Source organism: Cyprinus carpio, chromosome A19 (assembly GCF_018340385.1).
Source record: "Cyprinus carpio isolate SPL01 chromosome A19, ASM1834038v1, whole genome shotgun sequence".
Lineage (NCBI taxonomy): Eukaryota > Metazoa > Chordata > Actinopteri > Cypriniformes > Cyprinidae > Cyprinus > Cyprinus carpio.
In genome coordinates this window covers 6,450,285-6,477,040 of record NC_056590.1, presented here as the reverse complement: position 1 = coordinate 6,477,040, position 26,756 = coordinate 6,450,285, and the positions used below count along the sequence as shown (strand labels likewise).

General features: G+C 34.3%; 1 protein-coding gene and 1 pseudogene across 1 annotated transcript; both read left to right on the top strand.

Annotated features, from left to right (window-relative positions):
• The first annotated feature begins 431 nt into the window (after positions 1–431).
• LOC122148717 lies at positions 432–17,911 on the top strand (annotated as a pseudogene).
• Positions 17,912–21,445: 3,534 nt separating this feature from the next.
• On the top strand, positions 21,446–25,658 carry LOC109111269 (zinc-alpha-2-glycoprotein-like). The gene is made up of 5 exons (XM_042775909.1): positions 21,446–21,491; positions 22,095–22,340; positions 22,445–22,711; positions 24,645–24,950; positions 25,519–25,658. Exons 1-5 carry the CDS (start codon positions 21,446–21,448, stop codon positions 25,623–25,625), a joined length of 972 nt encoding a protein of 323 aa, XP_042631843.1. The 3' UTR covers positions 25,626–25,658.
• The last annotated feature ends 1,098 nt before the right edge of the window (positions 25,659–26,756 follow it).

The window sequence follows — 26,756 nt, the reverse complement described above, 5'->3', positions numbered from 1 at the left end:
GGCCAATAGACTCCCATTTAAAACATTTTTCTATAGGCATAGAATGATCTTAATCATTTTTATTGTCTTATCCTTTTCTAAGCGGCCTTGAGGCAAGGTAAGAACACGGTTCATTCATTTCTGTACCTGGCACTTCCTTCTGATCGTGACACAGCTACGTGAAACTGTTGAAAACATTTTAAGTTCAAGTTCATGTGAATGTTTTTAGCAAACATAATCTTACCTCTCATTTTACATATTGTGTCGATGTTTTTATTTTTTTGTTTGTGTTTTCTATGTTCCCACAGAAAACAATTCCTACTGATAAAGATTACAGCATTTTTCAAAACAACCTGCGTACCGCATGCGAACAGCTGTAAGCTGTCTGTGATGGCAGACAGATCGCTCACTACAGTAATGAAGAGTTTGGATAAGATCGAGTCTGACTGAAGATGGCGGATCATTCTCCTGAAGAACACCTGATTCTAGAGACTGGCGCCTACATCTGGTTAAACCATCTGTCAGACTCGCGCACAGACTCTCTGTGTTTCGGGTGAGTTTCTTGCTTGTCGTCATCAATTATCGGGCATTTTTAATGAATTTCTTGCCCTATTTTTTAATTTAGTGTAAGTTTATCGTGAATGTTGTTTCTCGGTGATTGTAGATCTCCATGTTCTTCAGAGAGAGTAATTGGTTTGTGAACTGAAACGTTTCTGATGGCTCAGATGAATCTGAGAGGCATTGTGAATGATTGGATTTGATGGAGATGATTTATGGATGGCCTTGTATATCTGACACACTGCAGTGGTTGGATAAACACATCCAAAGCTAAAGAACCCAAAATGAAATGGGATCAGCAAACAGTACACAATGAACTCCTGAAGCAATACATGCAAGAAGACCTGCACTGACTGGAGCTGCCACATTTAACAACACAAAATGAGTATGTTTTAAATCAGATCATTTTGTGGACACAATAACTCGAGGAAGTTGGTTATTTCTAATTCCTGTCCTCGATGCAGAGCGGCGAGTGATCATCATTCACTGACACATAATTCCTAATGTGTTGAAACACAGTGTGGGAATACACCGGTGGCCATCCGGGGGTGTCAGAGTACGATGGGTGGGGTGGGTCCGGTGGTAAAAATCAACATGATTTAAAATTGTGTAATGTTTTACTATGCTTTAATATGGCCTGTCAAGCGATTATTTATATATATATATATATAGATCTGATATATATATATATATATAGATATATATATATATATATACATCGATAATTAACTAGCGCTACATGATTTGGTTGCCGATTAATTGAACTTAATGAGATTTAATTCCACACCCTTTAGAAGTCATTAATTTGTGATTAAAAGAGAAAAAATTCAAAGCACTTGACTAGACTTTACAAAAAAGTGCTTTAGAAATGAATTTGAAATTATTTCGCAACTAAAAGCACCCAGTAGGCGAATGGTGGCAAATGCCTGCTTAATGAGTTTTGCCATTCATTCCATTCATTCATTCGATCATTCATTCTCATCATTTTAGTCAGTCTATCATTGAATCCAGTTCAAGCAGCCATTCATTCAATCGAAGTCACTCAGTTCACGGCATTCCTTCAGATCATGTCATTTCCATTCATTCATTTCATTCATTCAGTCATCTTCTTCATCTCTATCAGTCCAGGTTTATTCATCCATTCAGCCAGTTCAGATCATCATTCAGCTTCATTTATTCCATCATTCATTTCATCTGTCAGTCATGTCAGCGTCTCAGTCAGATGCGTTCATTCAGTCATGTACATTCATTCAGTCATTCTGTCATTGTTCAGGCAGTCAGTCATTCTTCATTCATTCAGTCAGTCAGTCATTCATTCATTCATTCAATCATTCATTCATTCATTCATTCAGTCAGTCAGTCAGTCACTCACTCATTCAATCAATCAATCATTCATTCATTCAGTTATTCATTCATTCATTCAGTCATTTATTCAGTCAGTCAGTCAGGGCAGGTCAGTCCAGTCATTTAATTATTCCTTTCTTCATTCCCTAATTAATTCATTCAGTCAGATCCAGTCACCTGATCACGATCATGTAATCAATCACTCATTCATTCATCTCACGTCAGTTATTCAGTCATTCATTCCATTCAGTCTATCATTCATTCATTCATTCATTCATTCATTCCGTCATTCCATCATTCATTCAGTCATTCATTTCCTTCCATCATATCCGTCCAGTCCAGTTCCATTCAGTCAGTCAGTCATTCAATCATTCATTCATTCAATCAGTGATTCATTCAATCAATCAATCAATCCTTCATTCAGTCATTCATTCGTTCAACCAATTTGTTCATTCAGAAATGAAGCAAGTGACTATTTTTATGAATTGTCTCACTGAATTCATTTGGTTCACGGTCGATTCATTTAAAATGTGGATTAATTCAGTAATGAAATACAGCTGTTTTAAAATCATTCAGAGCTACAGAAATGCATCTGAATATTTCAAGTAAAGGTTCAATTAAATACATAATCTACTGGTTTTAAAACACGATGTCCAGTTGGGGGATTCCAACCACCCCCTCATCTTTCAAAACCGAATGACTAGCACTCTTCTGTGCTGTGTGTGTGTGGTTTGTGTGTGTGTGTGTGTGGTGGTGTGTGTGGGTGTGGTGTGTGGTGGTGGTTGTGTGTGTGTGTGTGTTTTTTTCACGCACAGAACCCAGAGACAAAACCAAGAGGCTTTATATAATATTTGTCACTTATTATTTTTCTTTTCCAGCTCCCCCTGATGTTCGTGTGTATTTGTAGAAGAACCTCCTGAGTCACAGTAAGCTGGATTCTGAGCTGTCTGGCCACTGGCTTCTACCCCAGTGTATATTGAGATGTACATTAGGTGGGACAAATCTTTTCTTGTAGACCAAACATCTTCTGGAATCAGACCAAATGCTGAGGGATCATTTCAGGAGAAGATGAGATCCAGTGTGTGATATCGATGCAATCTACAATAGGATTTTATGACTGCCAGCTGGTCAGTCACAGCGAGTCGAGCTCAGACCGAGCGGCCGGTTGTAACAGTGTGGACCATATATCAGGCAAACAAAATTTAGTGGTGAGTAAGTATGATCAGAGTATCCAGGATGCACGGATGGCTTCTTCTTCTGCGCAATTATAATGTGAAGAATTACACTACAAATCACTATCCGTAGGAGGACGAGTGTTTGATGCGTTTTAAAGTAAATTAAAGCGGGGTCATGAAATGCATTTTCAGATGTTCTAGGTTATCCTGGAGTTTTATAGGTTGAACATCTTTTTGCATCAAAAGTTCAAACATTTGTCCAGCATTTTCTATTGTAGAGTAACCTCTCATATGGTAGTAAAGCTCAAGGACATTGTGATTCTACCTTTCAAGGCGCCATTTAAATAATGTATATAATTAATAATTGCCACAAACAATTAACCTGGTTCCAACAAGTATTTATGATGCACTTGTTTTTTTCTTCAGCACGAATCTCCTGTGGTCTCTTATAACAGAATAATAGCAGCTGTAAGTTATAATTTCTCTGTATGTGATTGTTGCGCTGCATATATAAAAATAAAAGTACCAAAATGGTAAGTTATAAATATTCAACACGATCATTGCTGCTTTAAATCTTCTTGGTGCTTTTTTTTTTTAAAAAGATATTTAAAAAATTGTATGAAACTAGTATTGACAGATATACTGATGGCATAACTATGTATCTAAACATGGTGAAAGTAATTTTAATCGATTTTATGATACATTATTTGAGGTTTCATTTAATAGTGATACAGACTACAGATTATCAAACAAAATGTGATGTCGCGGCCATTTCATTGCAGCTTGACATAAACATACAAGCATCATGGTCATTTATGTACTCAAGATTAAGTTTTTATATTCTTTGTTCATCCTTTCCCTAACTCTGATGATGAAGGTTGGAGTGATTGTTCTAGATCCACAGTCCCAGTGAGAGTGAGAGTTACTTGAACACGTTTCAAAGCATCCGTGGTCCAATCAAAAGGGAACGTCGACATCATTTTATATTCACTGTTATTATGATTGCACACGGAACCTAAAAGATCAATGTCACAGTGTGATACACTCTCATAGTGCAATACACATCATCTACAGTACTCACTAATGTAAAGTATTGTGTGTGGAAAACTACATAGTGATGTACATACTGTATAAAAGATCCTGTAAACTTGAATAATCATTGATCCATAGGTGCTAATACAATAATCCCAGCTTTAGTTCAAAAATCCCAGCTTTAGTTCAAATAATCCCAGCTTTAGGTGATCAAATATATAAGTGTTTGACACATACAAAGTGTGTACCTGCTTTGTAGAATGTGTGTGGTGTTTGTGGTTGTGCAATATCATAAATAAATGTATGAAGTGTAGAGTGTTTGTTTTATGTACTGGACGTGATGCGACATGATACTTGAATAATTTTCACTGATATCAGACTATTTTAATTCAGCTCATGTAGATGCAACATGTGAAAAATGAAAATTAAAACTTTTCAACCTCATCTAACTGTGTCTTTGAATAGAGAGAAAGTAGAGCCGAACCACAGATTATAGACCTTACTTTTAAAACATAAGTTTAAACTGTGATCTTTTGAAATTGTTCTGGAAAAGCAGATACAAATAAACTGACCAAAATCATTTAATGTTCAATATCAAGAGCACATGTGAAGTTTTGTATCATTATATAGCAAACCACGTGAAAATCAAACCATGATAACACTTTCGGTTATCAACTTAATAAAATTTTGTTACACGATCTAATTTCTTCAAGCAAAATAAAACACCGAACATCCAGGGTTCAAAACGTCTAAACAGTAATATTAAGAAAATCACTGTTTGCAAAGCATATGCAGTTATCACTAAGTTTTGTTTAACACCTTTATTAAATCGTGTCCTAAAATCATTCTTTATTGTGAAGATGTTAGTGTTTTTTTATATACACACTGAATACGGGCCTGTGAATCAATATGAGAGATTTAAAGTTGGACTCAATTTTTTTCTCACTTTAATAAATTCATATTTCTGTTATTGTGTGAATGATTCATCAATGCAAGTGTAGTTCTACAGAAACCAAAATCTTGTTTTCCAATAGAGAGACACTTTAATTTTATTTAAAAACAACAACAACAAAAAAAAAAAACAATACATACTAGTAGTGAGAGTATGATATCGTGTGTTTTAAGAGACACTATGTGACAATGAAAATTAAATGAGGAAAATGAACCTGTCAAGCAATGTATTTCTCAGTCATTTAATACAAACAGGACACTCGTCTGAAATATAAAGGACAAAGAGTTGGTTCATATGCTCTCGTTTAAATATGTTTTATGTAGATGTAAGAATTGTTTTGTCCATTTTTGTTTATTTTCTATTTCCGCCCCTGTTTTAAGCGATGCACAGCCAGGTAGAGCACAGATTTCTATTAGTTTCATAGTCGAACTTCTGATCGGCAGATGCTTACAGAACAAATGTAGACAATTCCATATGGAGCACCTAAGGAAAAGAAAATAAGATGAGAGAGAAAACTGTATTTTAGTGTGTTCTTCCGGTAATTTTTTTTGGCGAGACAATCCAAAAAACATTGAAATTAATTTTTTCTTTATCTCACATTTTCACACGAGGTCCATGCATTTTCATCTTATATTGTCTTGCATTTGTAACCACGGTTGCAAATTGTTGTCCTATACTACATTGTGTGTGTGGTGTGCTGTGTGTGTGCTGTTATATATATATGCTAAACAGGAAAAGAGTAGCTACTGGGTAATTTTCCAAGTACATTATCCAGCCCCTTTTACAACACATTAACGCATAATGAAGATAGAATGAAAGTACAGGGCTACAGGTTAAAAAAAAAATAAAAAAAAAATCTATGGGAAATTCCCTTATATTAAAAAAATACATTGTGACATTTGTTAATTAATTAATTAATTAATTAATTTATTAATTTATTTATTTATTTGTTATCTATTTAGTTACCATTAATTATTATTGAATTTTTTTTTTTTTTTTTTTAAGTTTTTTTTTGTAGTGTACTTTGACAGGTAGGAATTTCAAAAACAAATCTCCTCCATCTAGCGCATGTTTTATGGTCTAGAATATAATTTAAGTTTGTGTGGACTGGCCCCAACTCTGATTAGTTCCCTGGTTCACTGAAAGTAGTCCCTAACATAGAACAAATTTCTTTTTTTTTTTTTTTTTTTTTGTCTGATTTAAAACATGTGAACAAGCAGACCAAGGACCTATCTTGTCTTGTTGGTTAAATTTAGGAAAACACTTATATTAAAAATAATAAAATAATATTTCACTGATTTGTTATTATTATAATGACACTATCATAATTGGAACCTGTTTATCTTTTTGCACAAAATGTATTTGTTAAATAATCATGAATATTAAATCAATTTAGAATTTTTTTTTTTTTTTTATTTTTTTTTTTTTTTTTTTTTTTTTTTGTAGATTGTAATTTTTTCATCATCCATATTTTCAGTGTGCTATTTGTAGCTCTAGTAATCATACATGGTCTGCCAGTATATATAGCCGCTCAAAGGCAATGAGCAATCCAGTCATTCATTCATATAGATCAGTGCTAGCAGGACAAAAAGTGTCTCTTGTCCATTTCTGTCTTTCTCAGAGAAGCACTACCTCCGCTAAGTATGTTTACAGTCATGATAAAAGCAGACCGCTGCCAGGTGTTCAGTGCTGTGGGTGAGTCTGATCACATACAGATCTCTCACTACAGCATCGAAGAACAAGTCTGGATGAAGAGAGAATCTGACTGAAGACGACTGGGACCAAGCTCCCTGAAGGACCGCCTGGAACCTAGAGACTGGTATCTAGATCTGATCCAAGATTCTGTCCAACTGCACTGAGTCTTCAGGTGAGTTTAATGCTCTCTCTTCTTCATTATCATCACATGTTATGAAACTTCATTGGACAAGTTGTCATAAGTTGAATGAAAAAAAAAAAAAAAAAAAACTGAGCAGCCACAGTGTGTCCTACACCTCACATCAGTACAAATATAACAGATTTAAGTATATCTCTCATCATTATTGTTCTGTGCTTGTAGAGCTTTTATGTTCTTCAGAGACTGATTGGCTTTGTGGAGTCTGAGATAATGCTTTCCCTGATGGAACAGTGAATCTGACGCCGGTTGATGAAATATGGATTTGGACGGAGAGGATTGTGTTGCCTTTAATTCTGACACCTTACAGTGTTTCGATAAAAGTCCAAAGGTAAAAGAAACCGAAATCAAGCGGGACCATCAAGTAAAAACTTCAAGCATTCCTCAAGAACTGCCTGGACTGGATCTCAACGTTTAATAACACGAAAAAGAGTAAGTTCGGATCAGATTCATTTAATGAGCTCCTGTCTTTGTGTGTGTTTGTGTTTTTGAACTTCAGGAAGCTGTTTCTGATTTGATACAGAGGTGATTTATTATTATTAAATGATAGGTCAGTTGTAATGAAGAGTTACAAATATAAAACTGTTGAGGACAGCATTATTCTCATTTGAACATGGTTTTAATTTCATTTTCTGGGTTTGGGTTTTTCAACTGCAGCCCTTCAATATTGTTTAAAAAAACTTTAAAATTGTTTAAATTATAAAAATATATAGGAAGTTATTAGATGTGTGTCTCAGTGAAGTAAGTACGCAGTAGAATACAAGACTGTCACACAGTGGATCACATGCAGGCTTAGTTATTTTGATGGAATTAATCACAAGAATATTTTTTCACAACCAATTGAAAAGGAATTCTTGATAGCTGTTTTAATTTCATTAATTATTTTCTGCTCCAGATTCACCAGATTTACGTGTGTTTTGCGAGGAGAGCCTCCCGATGATCACAGTAAGCTGGTTCTGATCTGTCTGGTCACTGGGTTTCTACCCCAGAGATATTGAGATGAACATCAGACTGAACAGAATTAACATTGAGAGCCAGATATCTTCTGGAATCCAGACCAAATGATAATGAAAGCTGTCAGCAGCTCAGGATCCAGTGTGAAGATCGAGCAGAAACCACAGAGGATCTTATGACTTGTCATGTGATTCACAGTCAGCCTGACAGAACCAAGGTCTCATGTAGAATGGGGTTCGATATCACCATATATAATGATATATATGATATAAACATATATAACATCTATTCTATATTCATTCTAAATTAGGTATTGTGCATTAATGAATATCATATTATTCACACATTTGTTCATTTTGGTTAATGTTATATTATAAATATGCTTTTGTTCTGGTTATTCTCAATGATGCTCTATCTGTTTATTGTAATAATATTAAAAAAAAGAATTAGTACCCTATATGTAGAAATTTAATTAAAGGGATACATTCCAAGCCCGTAAAAGCTCAGTTCGTCTTCGGAACACAATTGAAGATATTTTGGATGAAAACCAGCAGGCTTGAGACTGTCCCATAGACTGCCAAATAAATAACGCGTGTCAAGGTCCAGGAAAGGTATGAAAGTCATCATCAGAATACTCCATCTGTCCATCAGCGTGCAATCTGGGAAATATAAAGCGACGGGAACACTTTTTGTAAGCGAAAAAAAAAATAAAAATAACAACTTTATTTAATAATTCCATTGTCAACAGTCTCCTCTGTGTCTCTTCATATCACCGTATGCTCTTCTGTATCAGTCCGTGCCACAAGGATGCGCTGTTTCTCTGTGTATTGCTTTGGTTTGAAAAGAAACAGCTAGCAGTCCTTAGTGGCTCGGACTGGATGCTTAATAACCCAGATTGCACATCTGGCGATGGCAAGCATGTGATGTATAATGCTGACGATGCTTTCATACCTTTTATGCGACCTTGACACTGTTATTTACTTGACAGTCTATGGGACAGTCACAAGGCCTCCCTGTTTTCCCACCAAAATATCTTAAAAATTTTTTCTGGCGACAATGAAGCTTTTAACGGGTTTAAATGACAGTGATGGAATGTAAGTGATTAATGACAGCATTTTTCATTTTGGGGTGGAAGTAACCCTTTAATTGCAAAAATGTGTCAATATCTTGGCTTTTGTCTCGATACATTCAAAAACTTCAGTGCATAGACTAACCATCAAAATATATTTCCTTTCACAGCTAATCCTGAACTTATGAATCTTCACTGATTCGTACAGACTCCCCTCGTTTTGTTCTAAGTTCATACATCTATGTATATATTCTTCTTAATAATTTATATTGATTTATATCACATACATTTTTATTACACACCATTGGATGATGTTAAGTTTCAAATAAAATCTCGTGCTATGGTTTCTTTTCACAACACCTCATTTACAAGCTAATAATGCGAGATAATAAGAAATAGAGTAATATTTGTTTGCCTCAAGCAATTGCACTTGAAAGTTTCTATATACTGATTTTGTTTTTATTATTGTATATATGGTTACATTCTGCAGATGGCAGATGTTCTGGCTAATGAAACAGAATCTCCGTGGTCTGGTTACGAGTTAGAGAATAATAATATTCAGCTCTAGTTCTAGTTGTAGTCTTTTCTGTGACTTCGGTCGCTGCCGTCAACAAAAAGGAAAAAGCATCATGGTGAGAATAAAACATTCGATGTGATCATTTTTGCTTTAAATCTCTTCTGCAAATTTCTGTTTTAAAAAAAAATATATGAGCTAAAAATGACATATGTGGTGGTAGATGATGAGATTTTTCAATATTTGGATTTCATCTGATGATATTAAGATGATCAGATATGTTTATCAAACAAATGTGAAGTGAGGACATCAGTGCAGCTTAAACATACTGTGTGTCCTCAAGAGGAAGTTTCTGTGTAATGTTTGTAATGCATTCCTCTGCTCGTAAACAAGGCGCAGCGCATGTATGTTCTACTCCGGCATCAGCAGAATCACATACGTCATGGTATCGCGCCGGTGGGACTGACATGGAAGAGAAGAAATTGTTGAAGAAAGTAGTTATTTTTGTTTTCTTTGCACACAAAAGGCATTTCATTGAATTTATATCATACAATTCTGGAGTTAATATCTTTCAGTTTTGAGACAAAAAGTCAAATTACATGTTAAAATCTCACAATTCTGACTTTTTCCTCAGAACTACAATTGTAACTACAATTCTGAGAAAAAGTCAAAATTGTGAGATAAAGATTCACAATTACCTTGTTGTTATTTTTTATTCAGTGGCAGATATGGGCTTCCATAGTTTAGGGAGGCAGCTGTAACCAGAAGGTCGCAGGTTCGAGGTCTCGGTGCTGGCAGGAGTTGTAGGTGGGAGGGTGAATGAACAGCGCTCTCTTCCACCCTCAATACCCCATGGCTGAAGTGCCCTTGAGCAGGCACTGAACCCCCAGTTACTTCCCAATGCCCACTGCTCCGGGTGTGTTCACGGGTGTGTTCACTTCTCACTGCTGTGTTTGTACACCTTGGATGGGTTAAATTATTGGAGGCCACTGGAGGCATCAGAGTGACGTTAGAATGAGTGCAATCTGTAGCCATGTCCTTCATGTAGACGTACAGAGCACTCGTCTACAATATTTAGGGTAAAAAATGTGGCCAATAGGACTCCCCATTTAAAACATTTTTCTATAGGCATAAGAATAGTCTTAATCTTTTTTTTTGTTGCCTTATCCTTTTCTAAGCGGCCTTGAGGCAAGGTAATGAGCACGGTTCATTCATTTCCATACACGGCACTTCCTTCTGATCGACGTGACACAGCTACAGTGAAACTGTTGAAAACATTTTTTAAGTTCAGTTCATATTTAAGATGTTTTTAGCAAACATAATCTTGCCTCTCATTTTACATATTGTGTATTGTGTTTTTATTTTTTGTTTGTGTTTTTTCTATATTCCTCAGAAAAAAAAACTTCCTGCGCTACAAGTTTACAGCATTTTTCAAAAAAGCAAAAGCCGTTTCCTGTGTTTAGAGCTCCACTCTGTCTGTGATGGCAGACAGATCGCTCACTACAGTAATGAAGAAAGAGTTTGGATAAGATCGAGTCTGACTGAAGATGACCGGATCAATGCTCCTGAAGAACCACCTGATTCTAGAGACTGGCTCCTACATCTGTTAAACACTCTGTCAGACTGCACAGACTCTCAGTGTTCTGGTGAGTTTCTTGCTTTAGTCATCAATTATCGGGCATGTTATGAAATTTCTTGTATATTTTATGTAGTGTAAGTTTATCGTGAATGTTGTTCTGTGATTGTAGAGCTCCATGTTCTTCAGAGAGTAATTGGTTGTGAACTGGAGAAACTTTCTGATTGGATCAGTGAATCTGAGAGCATTTGATGAATATGGATTTGATGGAGAGGATTTTATGGCCTTTAATTCTGACACACTGCAGTGGATTGATAAACACCCCCAAAGCTAAAGAAACCAAAAATTAAATGGGATCAGCAAACAGTACGCAACAAACTCCTCAAACAATACCTGAAGACCAACACAAACAGCACCTCCACAATCAACAAAAAAAAAACGACAATGGCATAACCACATCAGTTTTTTGACACAATAACTCGAGGAAGTTTTTTCTAATTCTGTCTCGATGCAGAGGCGATTTATCATCATTCACTGACAAATAATTACTAATGTGTTTGAAAACAGTGTGGGAATTACACAGTGACCATCAGGGGGGTCAGAGTGTTAGCGTGGGGGTGGGGTGTCCGGTGTAAATCAACATGATTTTAATTGTGTAATGTTTTATGCTTTAAATATGGCTTGTCAAGCGATTTATTTATATATATATATATATATATATATATATATATATATATATATATATATATATATATATAATATATAATTAACTAGCCTACATGATGTGCCGATTAATTAACTGAATGAATTTAATTCACACATTTAAAGTCATTATTGTGTTAAAAGAAAAAAATTCAAAGCACTGAATAGACTTTACAAAAAATAGCTTTAGAAATGAATTTGAAATTATTTCAACTAAAAGCACCCAGATAGTGAATGGTGCTAAAATGCCCGTCTTAATGGTTTACCCATTCATTCATTCATTCATTCATTCATTCATTCATTCATTCATTTAGTCATTCATTGATTCAGTCAATCAGCCATTCATTCAATCAGTCCAATCAGTCATTCATTCATTCATTCATTCAGTCAGTGATTCAGCCATTCATTGCATTCATTCATTCATTTTAATCAATCATTCAGTCATTCAGTCATTCAGTCAGTCAGTCAGTCAGTCAGTCAGTCATTCATTCAGTCATTCTGTCATTCATTCAGTCAGTCATTCATTCATTCAGTCAGTCAGTCATTCATTCATTCATTCAATCATTCATTCATTCATTCATTCAGTCATTCATTCATTCAGTCATTCCAGTCAGTCAGTCATCACTCCTCCCATTCATCAATCAATCAATCATTCATTCATTTTATCAGTTACTCTTTATTCATTCATTCATTCAGTCATTTAGGCAGTCATTGTCAGTCAGCTCAGTCAGTCAGTCAGTCATTCATTCAGGCATTCTGGTCATCATTCAGTCATTCATTCATTCAGTATCAGTCCAGTCATCAGTAGTTCATTCATTCATTCATTTCATTCATTCCTTCAGTCCATTCCAGTCAGTCAGTCCAATTCAGGCATCACTCACTCACCTCCTGTTACATCAGTAACATATCATTCATTCAGTTATTCATTCATTCATTCAGTCATTTATTCAGTCAGTCAGTCAGTCAGTCAGTCAGTCATTTATTCATTTATTCATTCAAATATTAATTCATTCAGTCAGTCAGTCACTCACTCATTCAATCAATCAATCATTCATTCATTCATTCAGTTATTCATTCATTCATTCATTCAGTCATTCATTCATTCATTCATTCATTCATTCATTCATTCCGTCATTCATTCATTCATTCATTCATTCATTCATGCATTCAGTCAGTCAGTCAGTCATTTAATCATTCATTCATTTAATCAGTGATTCATTCAATCAATCAATCAATCCTTCATTTAGTCATTCATTCGTTCAACCAATTTGTTCATTCAGAAATGAAGCAAGTGACTATTTTTATGAATTGCTCACTGAATCATTGGTTCACTTCCGATTCATTTAAAAATGTGGATTAATTCAGTAATGAAATACAGCTGTTTAAAATCAGTCAGAGCTACAGAAATGCATCTTAATATTTACAAGTAAAGGTTCAATTATACATAAGCTACTGTTTTAACACGATGTCCACTGGTGGATCAACCACCCCCTCATCTTTCAAAACCTATATGACTTCTCAAACTTCTATGTGACTGTGCCACTCTTCGAGTGTGTGTGTGTGTGTGTGTGTGTGTGTGTGTGTGTGTGTGTGTGTGTGTGTGTGTGTGTGTAGTTTACACAGCACAGAAGACACAGAGACAAAACCAAGGTCTCTTATAAATATTTGTCACTTATTATTTTCTTTTCCAGCTCCACCTGATGTTCGTGTATTTGTGAAGAACGCTCCTGATCACAGTAAGCTGGTTCTGAGCTGTCTGGCCACTGGCTTCTACCCCAGAGATATTGAGATGTACATTAGGTGGGACAAATCTGTTCTTGTGAACCAAACATCTTCTGGAATCAGACCAAATGCTGATGGATCATTTCAGATGAGATCCAGTGTGGAGATCGATGCAAAATCACAAATGGGAAAGTTTATGACTGTCTAGTCATTCACAGCAGCAGTCTGACTCAGACACGAGCGGTTGTAACAGTGTGGACCATATATCAGCACAAATTAAGTGGTGAGTAATTATGATCAGAGTATCCATTATGCACTGATGCTTCTTCTGCAATTATAATGTGAAGATTATATACAAATCACTATCCGTGGTAGGAGGAGGAGTGTTGATGTTTTAAAGTAATTAAAGGGGTCGCGAAATTTGCATTTTCAGATGTTCATATTGTTTCTTTCTCTTGAGTTTAGCTTATGAAATTTTTTGCATCAAAAAGTTCAAACATTTGTAAACAAAGAACATCTTCCATCCTCAATTTCAATCTCTGTCACAAACGCCCAATGCAAGATAATTTACAAAAACTAATGAGAGTCTGTTGTGAAACAAAACCATTTCTGTTCTATCTGTAAATATTATTAATAGTTTAAATTTTTTGGATCAATATTCTGCTGTTTCAGAAAGACAGAAATGGTTCCTTGCAGTATGTTTTTATTAGCCTCATATGTTAAAAATCAAGCGACATTGTGATTCTACATTTCATGAGCCCTTTAAATAATGTATAGTGTAATTGCCACAAACAATTAACTGTTCAACAAGTATTTATGATGCACTTTTTTTTTTCTTCAGCAGAATCTCTGTGGTCTCTTATAACAGGAATAATAGCAGCTGTAGTTATATTTCTCTGTGTGATTGTTTGCTGCATATATGAAAAGAAAAAGTCAAATGGTAAGTTATAAATATTCAACACGATCATTGCTGCTTTATAAAATCTCTCTTTGGGGTTTTTTTTTTTAAAAGATATTTAAAAAATGTATGAACAGTTTGACAGAATATGATGGCATAACTATGTATCTAAACATGGTGAAAGTAATTTTTATGATTTTATGATCATTATTTGAGTTTCATTTAATGACACAGACTACAAGATTATCCATCATATTTATCAAACAAATGTGACGTGCATCATTGCAGCTTGACATAAACATACAAGAGCATGGTATTTATGTACTCAAGATTAAGTTTTTATATTCTTTGTAATCTTTCCTAACCTCTGATGATGAAGTTGGAGTGATTGTTCAGATCCACAGTCCAGTGAGTGAGAGTTACTTGAAACGTTTCAAAGCATCCGTGGTCCAATCAAGGTGCTTCTGTAGACACATTTTATTCACTGTTATTAGCAGTTGCACACGGAACCTAAAAAGATCAATGTCACAGTGTTACACTCTTCAGTGCAATACATCATCTACAGTACTGTAAGTGTTATTATTGGAAAACTAGATAGTGATGTACATACTGTATAAGATCCTGTAACTTGAATAATCATGATCATGGTGCTAGCAATAATCCCAGCTTTAGTTCAAAAAATAGCTTTAGTTCAAATAATCCCAGCTTTCAGGGATCAAATATATAAGTGTTTGACACATACAAAGTGTACCTGTTTGTACAATATGTTGTGTTTTGTGTGCAATATCATAAATAAATGTATGAAGTGTGAGTGTTTGTTTATGTACTGGACATGATGCGACATGATATGAATATTTTCACACCGATATCAGAAGTTTAAGTCTCAGCTGTCATGTGAATCAACAATGTGACAAAATTGAAAATAAAACGTTTTCTCACCTAATTGCCTTTGAATGAAGAGAAGTAAAGCCGAACCACAGATTATAGTGCTTTACTTTTAAAATAAGGTAATGTATCTTTTAAAATTGTTCTGGAGAGCAAAAAAAAATACTGACAAAATCATTTAATGTTCAATATCAGAGCACATGTGCGGTTTTTTTCATTATAGCTAAAGGAAAAGCAAACCATGATAACGACTAGAATTTGATTACAATTACGTAAAATTGTTACACGTCTAATTCTTCGAGCAATAAAACCACAACATCCAGGGTTCAGCTCTAAAAGTATATTAAGAATCACTGTTTTGCCAAGCATATCGTTATCATAAGTTTGTTTAACACTTTATTAATCGTGTCATAAAATCATTCTTTATTGTGAATGTTGTGTGTTTTTTATATACACACTGAATACGGTGCCTTGAATCAATATGAAATTAAAGTGGACTCAATTTCTACTTTAATAATTCATATTTCTGTTATTGTGTGAATGATTCATCAATGCAACGTTAGTCTACGAACAAAAAAATCTTGTTTTTCAATAGAGGACACTTTAAAAACAAATAAAAAACAACAACAAAAAAAAAAAAAAAACAAAACAATACTAGTAGTGAGAGGTATGATATGCGTGTGTTTTAAGAGACACTGTTGACAATGAAATTAAATGAGGAAATGAACTATGTCAGAGCAAGTATTTACCCAGTCATTTAAAACAATACAGGGACACTCTGTTCTGAAATATAAAGGACAAAAGTGGTTCATCTGCTCTCAGTTTATTTAATTTATGTTTTATGTAAGATATAAGAAATTGTTTTTGCCTTTTTGTTGTTTGTTCTTTTCCCCTGTTTTAAAAGCGATGACAACAGCAAGGTAAGCACACAGTTTGATTAGTTTCATAGTCGAACTTCTGATCGGACAGGATGCTTACCAGACAAATGTAGACAATTTCCATATGGAGCACCTAAGAAAAGAAAAATAAGATGAGAGAGAAAACTGTAAATTTTAGGTGTGTTCTTCCGAGAACTTTTTGCGAGACAATAATCCAAAAACATTGAAAATTAATTTGTTTCTTTGATCTCACATTTTTCACACGAATGGTCCATGCTTTTCATCTTATATTTGCGCAGTTTAACCACGGTTGCATATTGTTGTGCCTATACTACATTGTGTGTGTGTGTGTGTGTGTGTGTGTATATATATATATTAACAGGAAAAAGTAGGCTACTGGTATTTTCCAGTACCCTTATCCAGTCTTTTAATTAACAAACATTAACGCAATGAAGTAGAATTGAAAAGTAAAAGGTACTAGGTTAAAAAAAAAATAAAAAAAAAATCTATGGGAAATTTCCCTTATATTAAAAAAAGTAAACATTGTGACAATTTGTTAATTAATTAATTAATTTATTTAATTTATTAATCTATTTATTTATTTGGTTATTATTTAGTTTAATTAATTAGTATTATTAATTTTTTTTTTTTTTTTTTATATTTTTTTTTGTATTGGTACTTTGACAGGTAGGAATTTCAAAAACAAACTCTCCCTCCATCTAGCGCATCATGTTTATCTAAAATTATAATTTAAGTTTGTGTGGACTGGCCCCAACTCTGTTGATTGTCCTGTTCACATGATAGTCAACTAGACAAATTTCTTTTTTTTTTTTTTTTTTCTGATTTAAAAAATGTGAAAAGCAGACCAAGGCAACCTATCTGTGTGACTTGTTGCGTTAAATTTAGGAAAACACTTATATTAAAAATAATAAATAAATATTTCACTGATGTTGTTATTATTATAATTGACACTATCATAATTGGAACCTGTTTATCTTTTTTGCACAAAATGTATTTGTTAAATAAACATGTATATTAAATCAATTTAGAATTTTTTTTTTTTTGTAGATTTAATTTTTCATCATTCAATTTTCAGTGTGCTATTTGTAGCTCTAGTAATCATACATGCGTCTGGGCCAGTATATATAGCCGCTCAAAAGGCAATGAGGCAAATCCAGTCATTCATATTCATATAGATCAGTGCTAGCAGGACAAAAAAGTGTCTCCTTGTCATTTCTGTCTTTCTTTTCTCAGAGAAGCACTACCTCCGCTACCGATGTTTACAGTCAGTGATAAAGCAAAGTACACGCATGGCCAGTGTTCAGTGCTGTGGGTGAGTCTGATCACATACAGATCTCTCACTACAGATAGTGAAGAACAAGTCCTGGGATGAGAGAGAAATCTGACTGAAGACGAACTGGGACCAGCTCCTGAAGGACCGCCTGGAACTAGAGACTGGTATCTAGATCTGATCAGGAATTCTGTCCAACTGACAGGAGTCTTCAGGTGAGTTTAATGCTCTCTCTTCTTCATTATCAGACATGTTATGAAACTTCATTGGACAAGTTGTCATAAGGTGAAAATGAAAAAAAAAAAAAAAAAAACTGACTGAGCTAGCCACAGTGTGTCCCTACACCTCACATCAGTACAAATATGCATAGATTTAAGTCTCTGTCATCATTATTGTTCTGTGCTTGTAGAGCTTATGTTCTTCAGAGGACTGATTGGCTGTTGAGCTGGAGAAGGCTTCCTGATGGGAACAGTGAATCTGACGCCGGTTGAAAAAAAGTAGAGCTAGCCCATCTGAAAAAAAAAAAAAAAAAAAAAAGACAAAAAATGAAAAAAAAGAATGAAAAAAAAAAAAAAGAGAAATAAAACAAATAAGAAAAAAAAAAAAAAATAAAAAAAAAAAAGAGATAAGAAAAAGAAAAAAATAGATAAAAAAGAATAATAAAAAAACAAAAACAAAAAACAATAAAAATAAAAAGACAAAAACAAAAAAAAAAAGAAATAAAAAAATAAAAAGAATAAAAAAAAAGAGAAAACAAAAAACACAAATAGAAAGAAAAAAAAAAAAAAAAATAAAAATAAAAAACAAAAAGAAAAAAAAAAAAAAAAAAAAAAAAAAAGAAAAAAAAAAAAAAAAACATCTAACCAAAAAAAAAATAAGAAAAATAAAAGACAAAAAAAAAAAAAAAAAAAAAAAAAGAAAAAAAAAAAAAAAAAGAAAAATAAAAAATAAATAAAAAAAAATCAAAAAAAATTTGTTTTACGGAATTATTAGGGATTTGCAGGAGGAGGATTTTGTTGCCTTTTAATCTCTGACACCTTACAGTGGTCCGATAAAGTCCAAATGTCAAAGAAACCTGAAATTCAAAGCGGGACCATCAAGTTAAAACTTCAAGCATTCCTCAAGAACTGCCTGGACTGTGATCTCACTCCACCGTTTAATAACCACGGAACAAAGAGGTAAGTTCGGATCATGATTCATTAATGGAGCTCCTGTCCTTTGTGTCGTGTTTTTTGTGTTTTTTGAACTTCAGGAAGCTGTTTCTGATTTGATTACAGAGGTGATTTATTATTATTCAAATGATAGGTCAGTTGTAATGAAGAGTTACAAATATAAAAACTGTTGAGGACCAAAGCATTAATTTCTCATTTTGAACATGGTTTTAATTTTCATTTTCTGGGTTTGTGGTTTTTCAACTGGCACCCCTTTTCACATTTGTTTAAAAAAACTTAATTGTTTAAATTATAAAACATATATGTGAAGTTATTAGATGTGGTGTGCAGTGGAAGTAAAGTTAACCAGTAGAAGACCAAGACTGTCACAGTGTGATCACATGCAGGCTTTAGTTTTTTGATGAAATAATCACAACAAGAATATTTTTTTCACACATTGAGGACAAGAATTCTTGATAGCTGTTTTAAATTTCATTATTATTTTCTGCTCCCAGGATTCACCAGATGTTTCGTGTGTTTGGAGAGAGAGCTCCCGATGAATCACAGTAAGCTGGTTCCTGATTTCTGTTCTGGTCACTGGTTTCTACCGCCCCGAAGATATTGAGATGGAAAACATCAGACTGAACAGAATAAACATTGAGAGCCAGATATCTTCTGGAATCAGGACCAAATGATAATGAAAAGCTTTCAGCCCTCAGATCCAGATGTGGGAAGAGTCGACAGAAACCACAGAGGATCTTATCATGACTGGTCATGTGATTCACAAGAAAAAAAAAGCAAAAGACACCTGACAGAACCAGTCCTCAGTAGAATGGGGTAAATATCTACCATATATAATTGATATATATGATATAAACATATATAACATTCTATTCTATATTCATTCTAAATTAGGTATTGTGCATTAAATGAATATCATATTATTTCACACACCTTTGTTCATTTTGGTTTAATGTTATATATATAATATGGCTTTTGTGTTCTGGGTAATTCTCAATGAATCTCTAGTCTGTTGATTGCTAATAATTATTAAAAAAAAAAGAATTAGTACCCTATATGTAGAAATTTAAGTTAAAGGGATTACATTCCAAGCCCGTAAAAGCTCAGTTTCGTCTTCGTAACACAATTGACGATATTTTGGGGGATGAAAAAACAGCAGGCTTGAGACTGTCCCATAGACATGCCAAATAAGTAACAGTGTCAAGGTCCAGGAAAGGTATGAAAGGTCATCATCAGAATACCCATCTGTCATCAGACGTGCAATCTGGGAAATATAAAGCGACGGGAATACACTTTTTGTAAGCGAAAAAAAAAATAAAAATAATACAACTTTATTTAATATTCCATTGTCACAAGTCTCCTCTGTGTCCTCTTCATATCACCGTGTGCTCTTCTGTATCATCCGTTGCCACAAGGATGCGCTGTTTCTACGTGTATTTAGCTTTTGATTTGAAAGAGAAAACAGCGCATCCTTGTGGCGCGGATGATCATATAACCCAGATTGCACGTCTGATGGCAGATGGAGTATTCTGATGACGACTTTCATACCTTTTCTGGACCTTGACACTGTTATTTACTTGCCAGTCTATGGGACAGTCACAGGCCTCCCGGTTTTCATCCAAAATATCTTAAATTGTTTTCTGAAGACGAATGAAGCTTTTACGGGTTTGGAATGACGTGGGGGTAAGTGATTAATGACAACATTTTCATTTTGGGGTGGAGTATCCCTTTAATTGCAAAAATGTGTGTGTTTACAGATACATTCAAAAGCTTCAGTGAATAGACTACCATAAAATATATTTCACTTTCACAGCTAATCCTGAAACTTATGAATCTTCACTGATTCGTACAGACTCCCCTCGTTGTTCTAAGTCATACATCTATGTATATTCTTCTTAATATATTGATTTATATCAAACAAACAATTAAACACACACCATTGGATGATGTTAAGTTTCAAATAAAATGCTATGTTTTTACAACACTCATTTACAAGCTAATAATGCGAGATATAGAAATAGAGTAATGTTGTTTGCCTCAAGCAATTGCACTTAAAGTTTCTATATACTGATTTTGTTTTTATTATTGTTTTATGTTTGTTCTGCAGATGGCAGATGTTCTGGCTGTGAAACAGAATCTCCGTGGTCTGTTACAGTAGGAATAATAATATCAGCTCTAGTTCTAGTTGTAGTCTTTTCTGTGATTCGTCGCTGCATCAACAAAAGGAAAAAGCATCATGGTGAGAATAAAACATTCGATGTGATCATTTTTGCTTTAAATCTCTTCTGCAAATTTCTGTTTTAAAAAAAAATATATGAGCTAAAAATGACATATGTGGTGGTAGATGATGAGATTTTTCAATATTTGGATTTCATCTGATGATATTAAGATGATCAGATATGTTTATCAAACAAATGTGAAGTGAGACATCAGTGCAGCTTAAACATACTGTGTGTCCTCAAGAGGAAGTTTCTGTGTAATGTTTGTAATGCATTCCTCTGCTCGTAAACAAGGCGCAGCGCATGTATGTTCTACTCCGGCATCAGCAGAATCACACGCATACGTCATGGTATACGCCGGTGGAGACTGACATGGAAGAGAAGAAATTGTTGAAGAAAGTAGTTATTTTTGTTTTATTTGCACACAAAAGGCATTTCATTAATTTATATCATACAATTCTGAGTTAATATCTTTCAGTTTTGAGACAAAAAGTCAGAATTACATGTTAAAATCTCACAATTCTGACTTTTTTCCTCAGAACTACAATTGTAAACTACAATTCTGAGAAAAAAGTCAAAATTGTGAGATAAAGATTCACAATTACTTTGTTTTATTTTTTATTCAGTGGCAGATATGGGCTTCCATAGTTTAGGAGGCAGCTGTAACCAGAAGGTCGCAGGTTCGAGTCTCGGTGCTGGCAGGAGTTGTAGGTGGGGGGAGTGAATGAACAGTGCTCTCTTCCACCCTCAATACCCATGGCTGAAGTGCCCTTGAGCAAGGCACTGAACCCCCAGTTACTTCCCAATGCCCACTGCTCCGGGTGTGTTCACGGTGTGTTCACTTCTCACTGCTGTGTTTGTACACTTGGATGGGTTAAATTATTGGAGGCCACTGGAGGCATCAGAGTGACGTTAGATGAGTGCAATCTGTAGCCATGTCCTTCATGTAGACGTACAGAGCACTCGTCTACAATATTTAGGGTAAAAAATGGCCAATAGACTCCCATTTAAAACATTTTCTATAGGCATAAGAATGATCTTAATCTTTTTTTTGTTGCCTTATCCTTTTCTAAGCGACGCGAGGCAAGGTAAGAGCACGGTTCATTCATTTCCATACACGGCACTTCCTTCTGATCGACGTGACACAGCTACATTGAAACTGTTGAAAACATTTTAAGTTCAAGTTCATATTTAAGATGTTTTTAGCAAACATAATCTTGCCTCTCATTTTACATATTGTGTATTGTGTTTTTATTTTTGTTTGTGTTTTCTATGTTCCTCAGAAAAATACTTCCTGCGCTACAAGTTTACAGCATTTTTCAAAGCAAGCACGTTTCCTGTTTTTAGAGCTCTCGGTGTCTGTGATGGCAGACAGATCGCTCACTACAGTAATGAAGAAAGAGTTTGGATAAGATCGAGTCTGACTGAAGATGACCGGATCAATGCTCCTGAAGAACCACCTGATTCTAGAGACTGGTTCCTACATCTGTTAAACACTCTGTCAGACTGCACAGACTCTCTGTGTTCTGGTGAGTTTCTTGCTTTAGTCATCAATTATCGGGCATGTTATGAAATTTCTTGTATATTTTATGTAGTGTAAGTTTATCGTGAATGTTGTTCTGTGTGATTGTAGAGCTCCATGTTCTTCAGAGAGTAATTGATTGTGAACGGGAGAAACTTTCTGATGGATCAGTGAATCTGAGAGCATTTGATGAATATGGATTTGATGGAGAGGATTTTATGGCCTTTAATTCTGACACACTGCAGTGGATTGATAAACACCCCAAAGCTAAAGAAACCAAAATTAAATGGGATCAGCAAACAGTACGCAATGAACTCCTGAAGCAATACCTCAAGACCTGCACTGACTGGATCTCCACATTTAACAACACAAAAAAGAGTATGTTTAAATCAGATCAGTTTTTGACACAATAACTCGAGGAAGTTGTTTCTAATTCTGTCTCGATGCAGAGGCGATTTATCATCATTCACTGACAAATAATTACTAATGTGTTGAAAACAGTGTGGGAATTACACAGTGACCATCAGGGGGGTCAGAGTACGTGGGGTGGGGTGTCCGGTGTAAATCAACATGATTTTAATTGTGTAATGTTTTATGCTTTAAATATGGCTGTCAAGCGATTATTTATATATATATATATATATATATATATATATATATATATATATATATATATACATATATAATTAACTAGCCTACATGATGTGCCAATTAATTAACTGAATGAATTTAATTCACACATTTAAAGTCATTATTGTGTTAAAAGAAAAAAATTCAAAGCACTGAATAGACTTTACAAAAAATAGCTTTAGAAATGAATTTGAAATTATTTCAACTAAAAGCACCAGTAGGCGAATGGTGGCAAATGCCGTCTTAATGAGTTTGCCATTCATTCATTCATTCATTCATTCATTCATTCATTCATTCATTTAGTCATTCATTGATTCAGTCAATCAGCCATTCATTCAATCGAGTCAATCAGTCATTCATTCATTCATTCATTCATTCATTCAGTTATTCATCCATTCAGCCATTCAGTCAGTCATTCATTCATTTATTCAATCATTCAGTCATTCAGTCATTCAGTCAGTCAGTCAGTCAGTCAGTCATTCATTCAGTCATTCTGTCATTCATTCATTCATTCATTCATTCATTCATTCATTCAGTCAGCCATTCATTCATTCATTCAGTCATTCATTCATTCATTCATTCAGTCATCCATTCATCCATCCATTCATTCATTCAGTCAGTCAGTCAGTCACTCACTCATTCAATCAATCAATCATTCATTCATTCAGTTATTCATTCATTCATTCAGTCATTTATTCAGTCAGTCAGTCAGTCAGTCAGTCAGTCAGCCATTCATTCATTCATTCATTCATTCATTCATTCATTCATTCAATCAGTCAGTCAGTCAGTCAGTCAGTCAGTCATTCAATCATTCATTCAATCAATCAATCATTCAGTCAGTCAGTCAGTCAGTCAGTCAGTCAGTCAGTCACTCACTCACTCACTCAATCAATCAATCATTCATTCATTCAGTTATTCATTCATTCATTCAGTCATTTATTCAGTCAGTCAGTCAGTCAGTCAGTCAGTCAGTCAGTCATTCATTCATTTATTCATTCAAATATTAATTCATTCAGTCAGTCAGTCACTCACTCATTCAATCAATCATTCATTCATTCATTCAGTCATTCATTCATTCATTCATTCATTCATTCCGTCATTCATTCATTCATTCATTCATTCCGTCATTCCATCATTCATTCAGTCATTCATTCATTCATTCATTCCGTCAGTCAGTCAGTCAGTCAGTCAGTCATTCAATCATTCATTCATTCAATCAGTGATTCATTCAATCAATCAATCAATCCTTCATTCAGTCATTCATTCGTTCAACCAATTTGTTCATTCAGAAATGAAGCAAGTGACTATTTTTATGAATTGCTCACTGAATCATTGGTTCACTCGATTCATTTAAAAATGTGGATTAATTCAGTAATGAAATACAGCTGTTTAAAATCAGTCAGAGCTACAGAAATGCATCTTAATATTTACAAGTAAAGGTTCAATTATACATAAGCTACTGTTTTAACACGATGTCCACTGGTGGATCAACCACCCCCTCATCTTTCAAAACCTATATGACTAGCACTCTTCTGTGTGTGTGTGTGTGTGTGTGTGTGTGTGTGTGTGTGTGTGTGTGTGTGTGTGTGTGTGTGTGTGTGTGTGTTTTCACAGCACAGAAGACACAGAGACAAAACCAAGGTCTTTATAAATATTTGTCACTTATTATTTTCTTTTCCAGCTCCACCTGATGTTCGTGTATTTGTGAAGAAAGCTACTGATCACAGTAAGCTGGTTCTGAGCTGTCTGGCCACTGGCTTCTACCCCAGAGATATTGAGATGTACATTAGGTGGGACAAATCTGTTCTTGTGAACCAAACATCTTCTGGAATCAGACCAAATGCTGATGGATCATTTCAGATGAGATCCAGTGTGGAGATCGATGCAAATCACAATGGGTTTTATGACTGTCTGGTCATTCACAGCAGTCTGACTCAGACACGAGCGGTTGTAACAGTGTGGACCATATATCAGCACAAATTAAGTGGTGAGTAATTATGATCAGAGTATCCATTATGCACTGATGCTTCTTCTGCAATTATAATGTGAAGATTACATACAAATCACTATCCGTAGGAGGACGAGTGTTGATGTTTTAAAGTAATTAAAGGGGTCATGAAATGCATTTTCAAATGTTCATATTATGTTTCTGGAGTTTAACTTATGAAATTTTTTGCGTCAAAAAGTTCAAACATTTGTAAAAAAAGAACATCTTCCATCCTCAATTTCACTCTCTGTCACAAACGAATCAATGCAAGATATTTACAAAAACTAATGAGAGTCTGTTGTGAAACAAAACCATTTCTGTTCGTTCGCTCCGGTATTATTAATAGTTTAATTTTTTGGATCAATATTCTGCTGTTTCAGAAAGACAGAAATGGTTGGTGTGAAACTTGCAGTATGTTTTTATTGTAGAGTAACCTCTCATATGTGTAAAAATCAAGGACATTTGATTCTACATCTCATGAGCCCTTTAAATAATGTATAGTCTAATTGCCACAAACAATTAACTGTTCAACAAGTATTTATGATGCACTTTTTTTTTTCTTCAGCAGAATCTCTGTGGTCTCTTATAACAGGAATAATAGCAGCTGTAGTTATATTTCTCTGTGTGATTGTTTGCTGCATATATGAAAAGAAAAAGTCAAATGGTAAGTTATAAATATTCAACACGATCATTGCTGCTTTAAATCTCTTGGGGCTTTTTTTTTTTAAAAGATATTTAAAAAATGTATGAACAGTTTGACAGTATATGATGGCATAACTATGTATCTAAACATGGTGAAAGTAATTTTATGATTTTATGATCATTATTTGAGTTTCATTTAATGACACAGACTACAAGATTATCCATCATATTTATCAAACAAATGTGACGTGCGGCATCATTGCAGCTTGACATCAACATACAAGAGCATGGTATTTATGTACTCAAGATTAAGTTTTTATATTCTTTGTAATCTTTCCTAACTCTGATGATGAAGTTGGAGTGATTGTTCAGATCCACAGTCCAGTGAGTGAGAGTTACTTGAAACGTTTCAAAGCATCCGTGGTCCAATCAAAAGTGCTCGTAGACACATTTTATTCACTGTTATTAGCAGTTGCACACGGAACCTAAAAGATCAATGTCACAGTGTTACACTCTTCAGTGCAATACATCATCTACAGTACTGTAAGTGTTATTATTGTGGAAAACTACATAGTGATGTACATACTGTATAAGATCCTGTAACTTGAATAATCATGATCATGGTGCTAGCAATAATCCCAGCTTTAGTTCAAAAAATCCCAGCTTTAGTTCAAATAATCCCAGCTTTCAGGGATCAAATATATAAGTGTTTGACACATACAAAGTGTACCTGTTTGTAGAATGTGTTGTTTTTTGTGTGCAATATCATAAATAAATGTATGAAGTGTGAGTGTTTGTTTATGTACTGGACATGATGCGACATGATATGAATATTTTCACCGATATCAGACATTTAATTCAGCTCATGTGAATGCAACATGTGAAAAATGAAAATTAAAACTTTTCTCAACTAATTGCCTTTGAATGAAGAGAAGTAGAGCCGAACCACAGATTATAGGCCTTACTTTTAAAATAAGGTAATGTATCTTTTAAAATTGTTCTGGAAAGCAAAACAAAAATACTGACAAAATCATTTAATGTTCAATATCAAGAGCACATGTGACGTTTTGTATCATTATAAGCTAAAGGAAAATCAAACCATGATAACGACTTTGATTATCAATTAATAAAAATTTGTTAAACGTCTAATTCTTCAGCAAATAA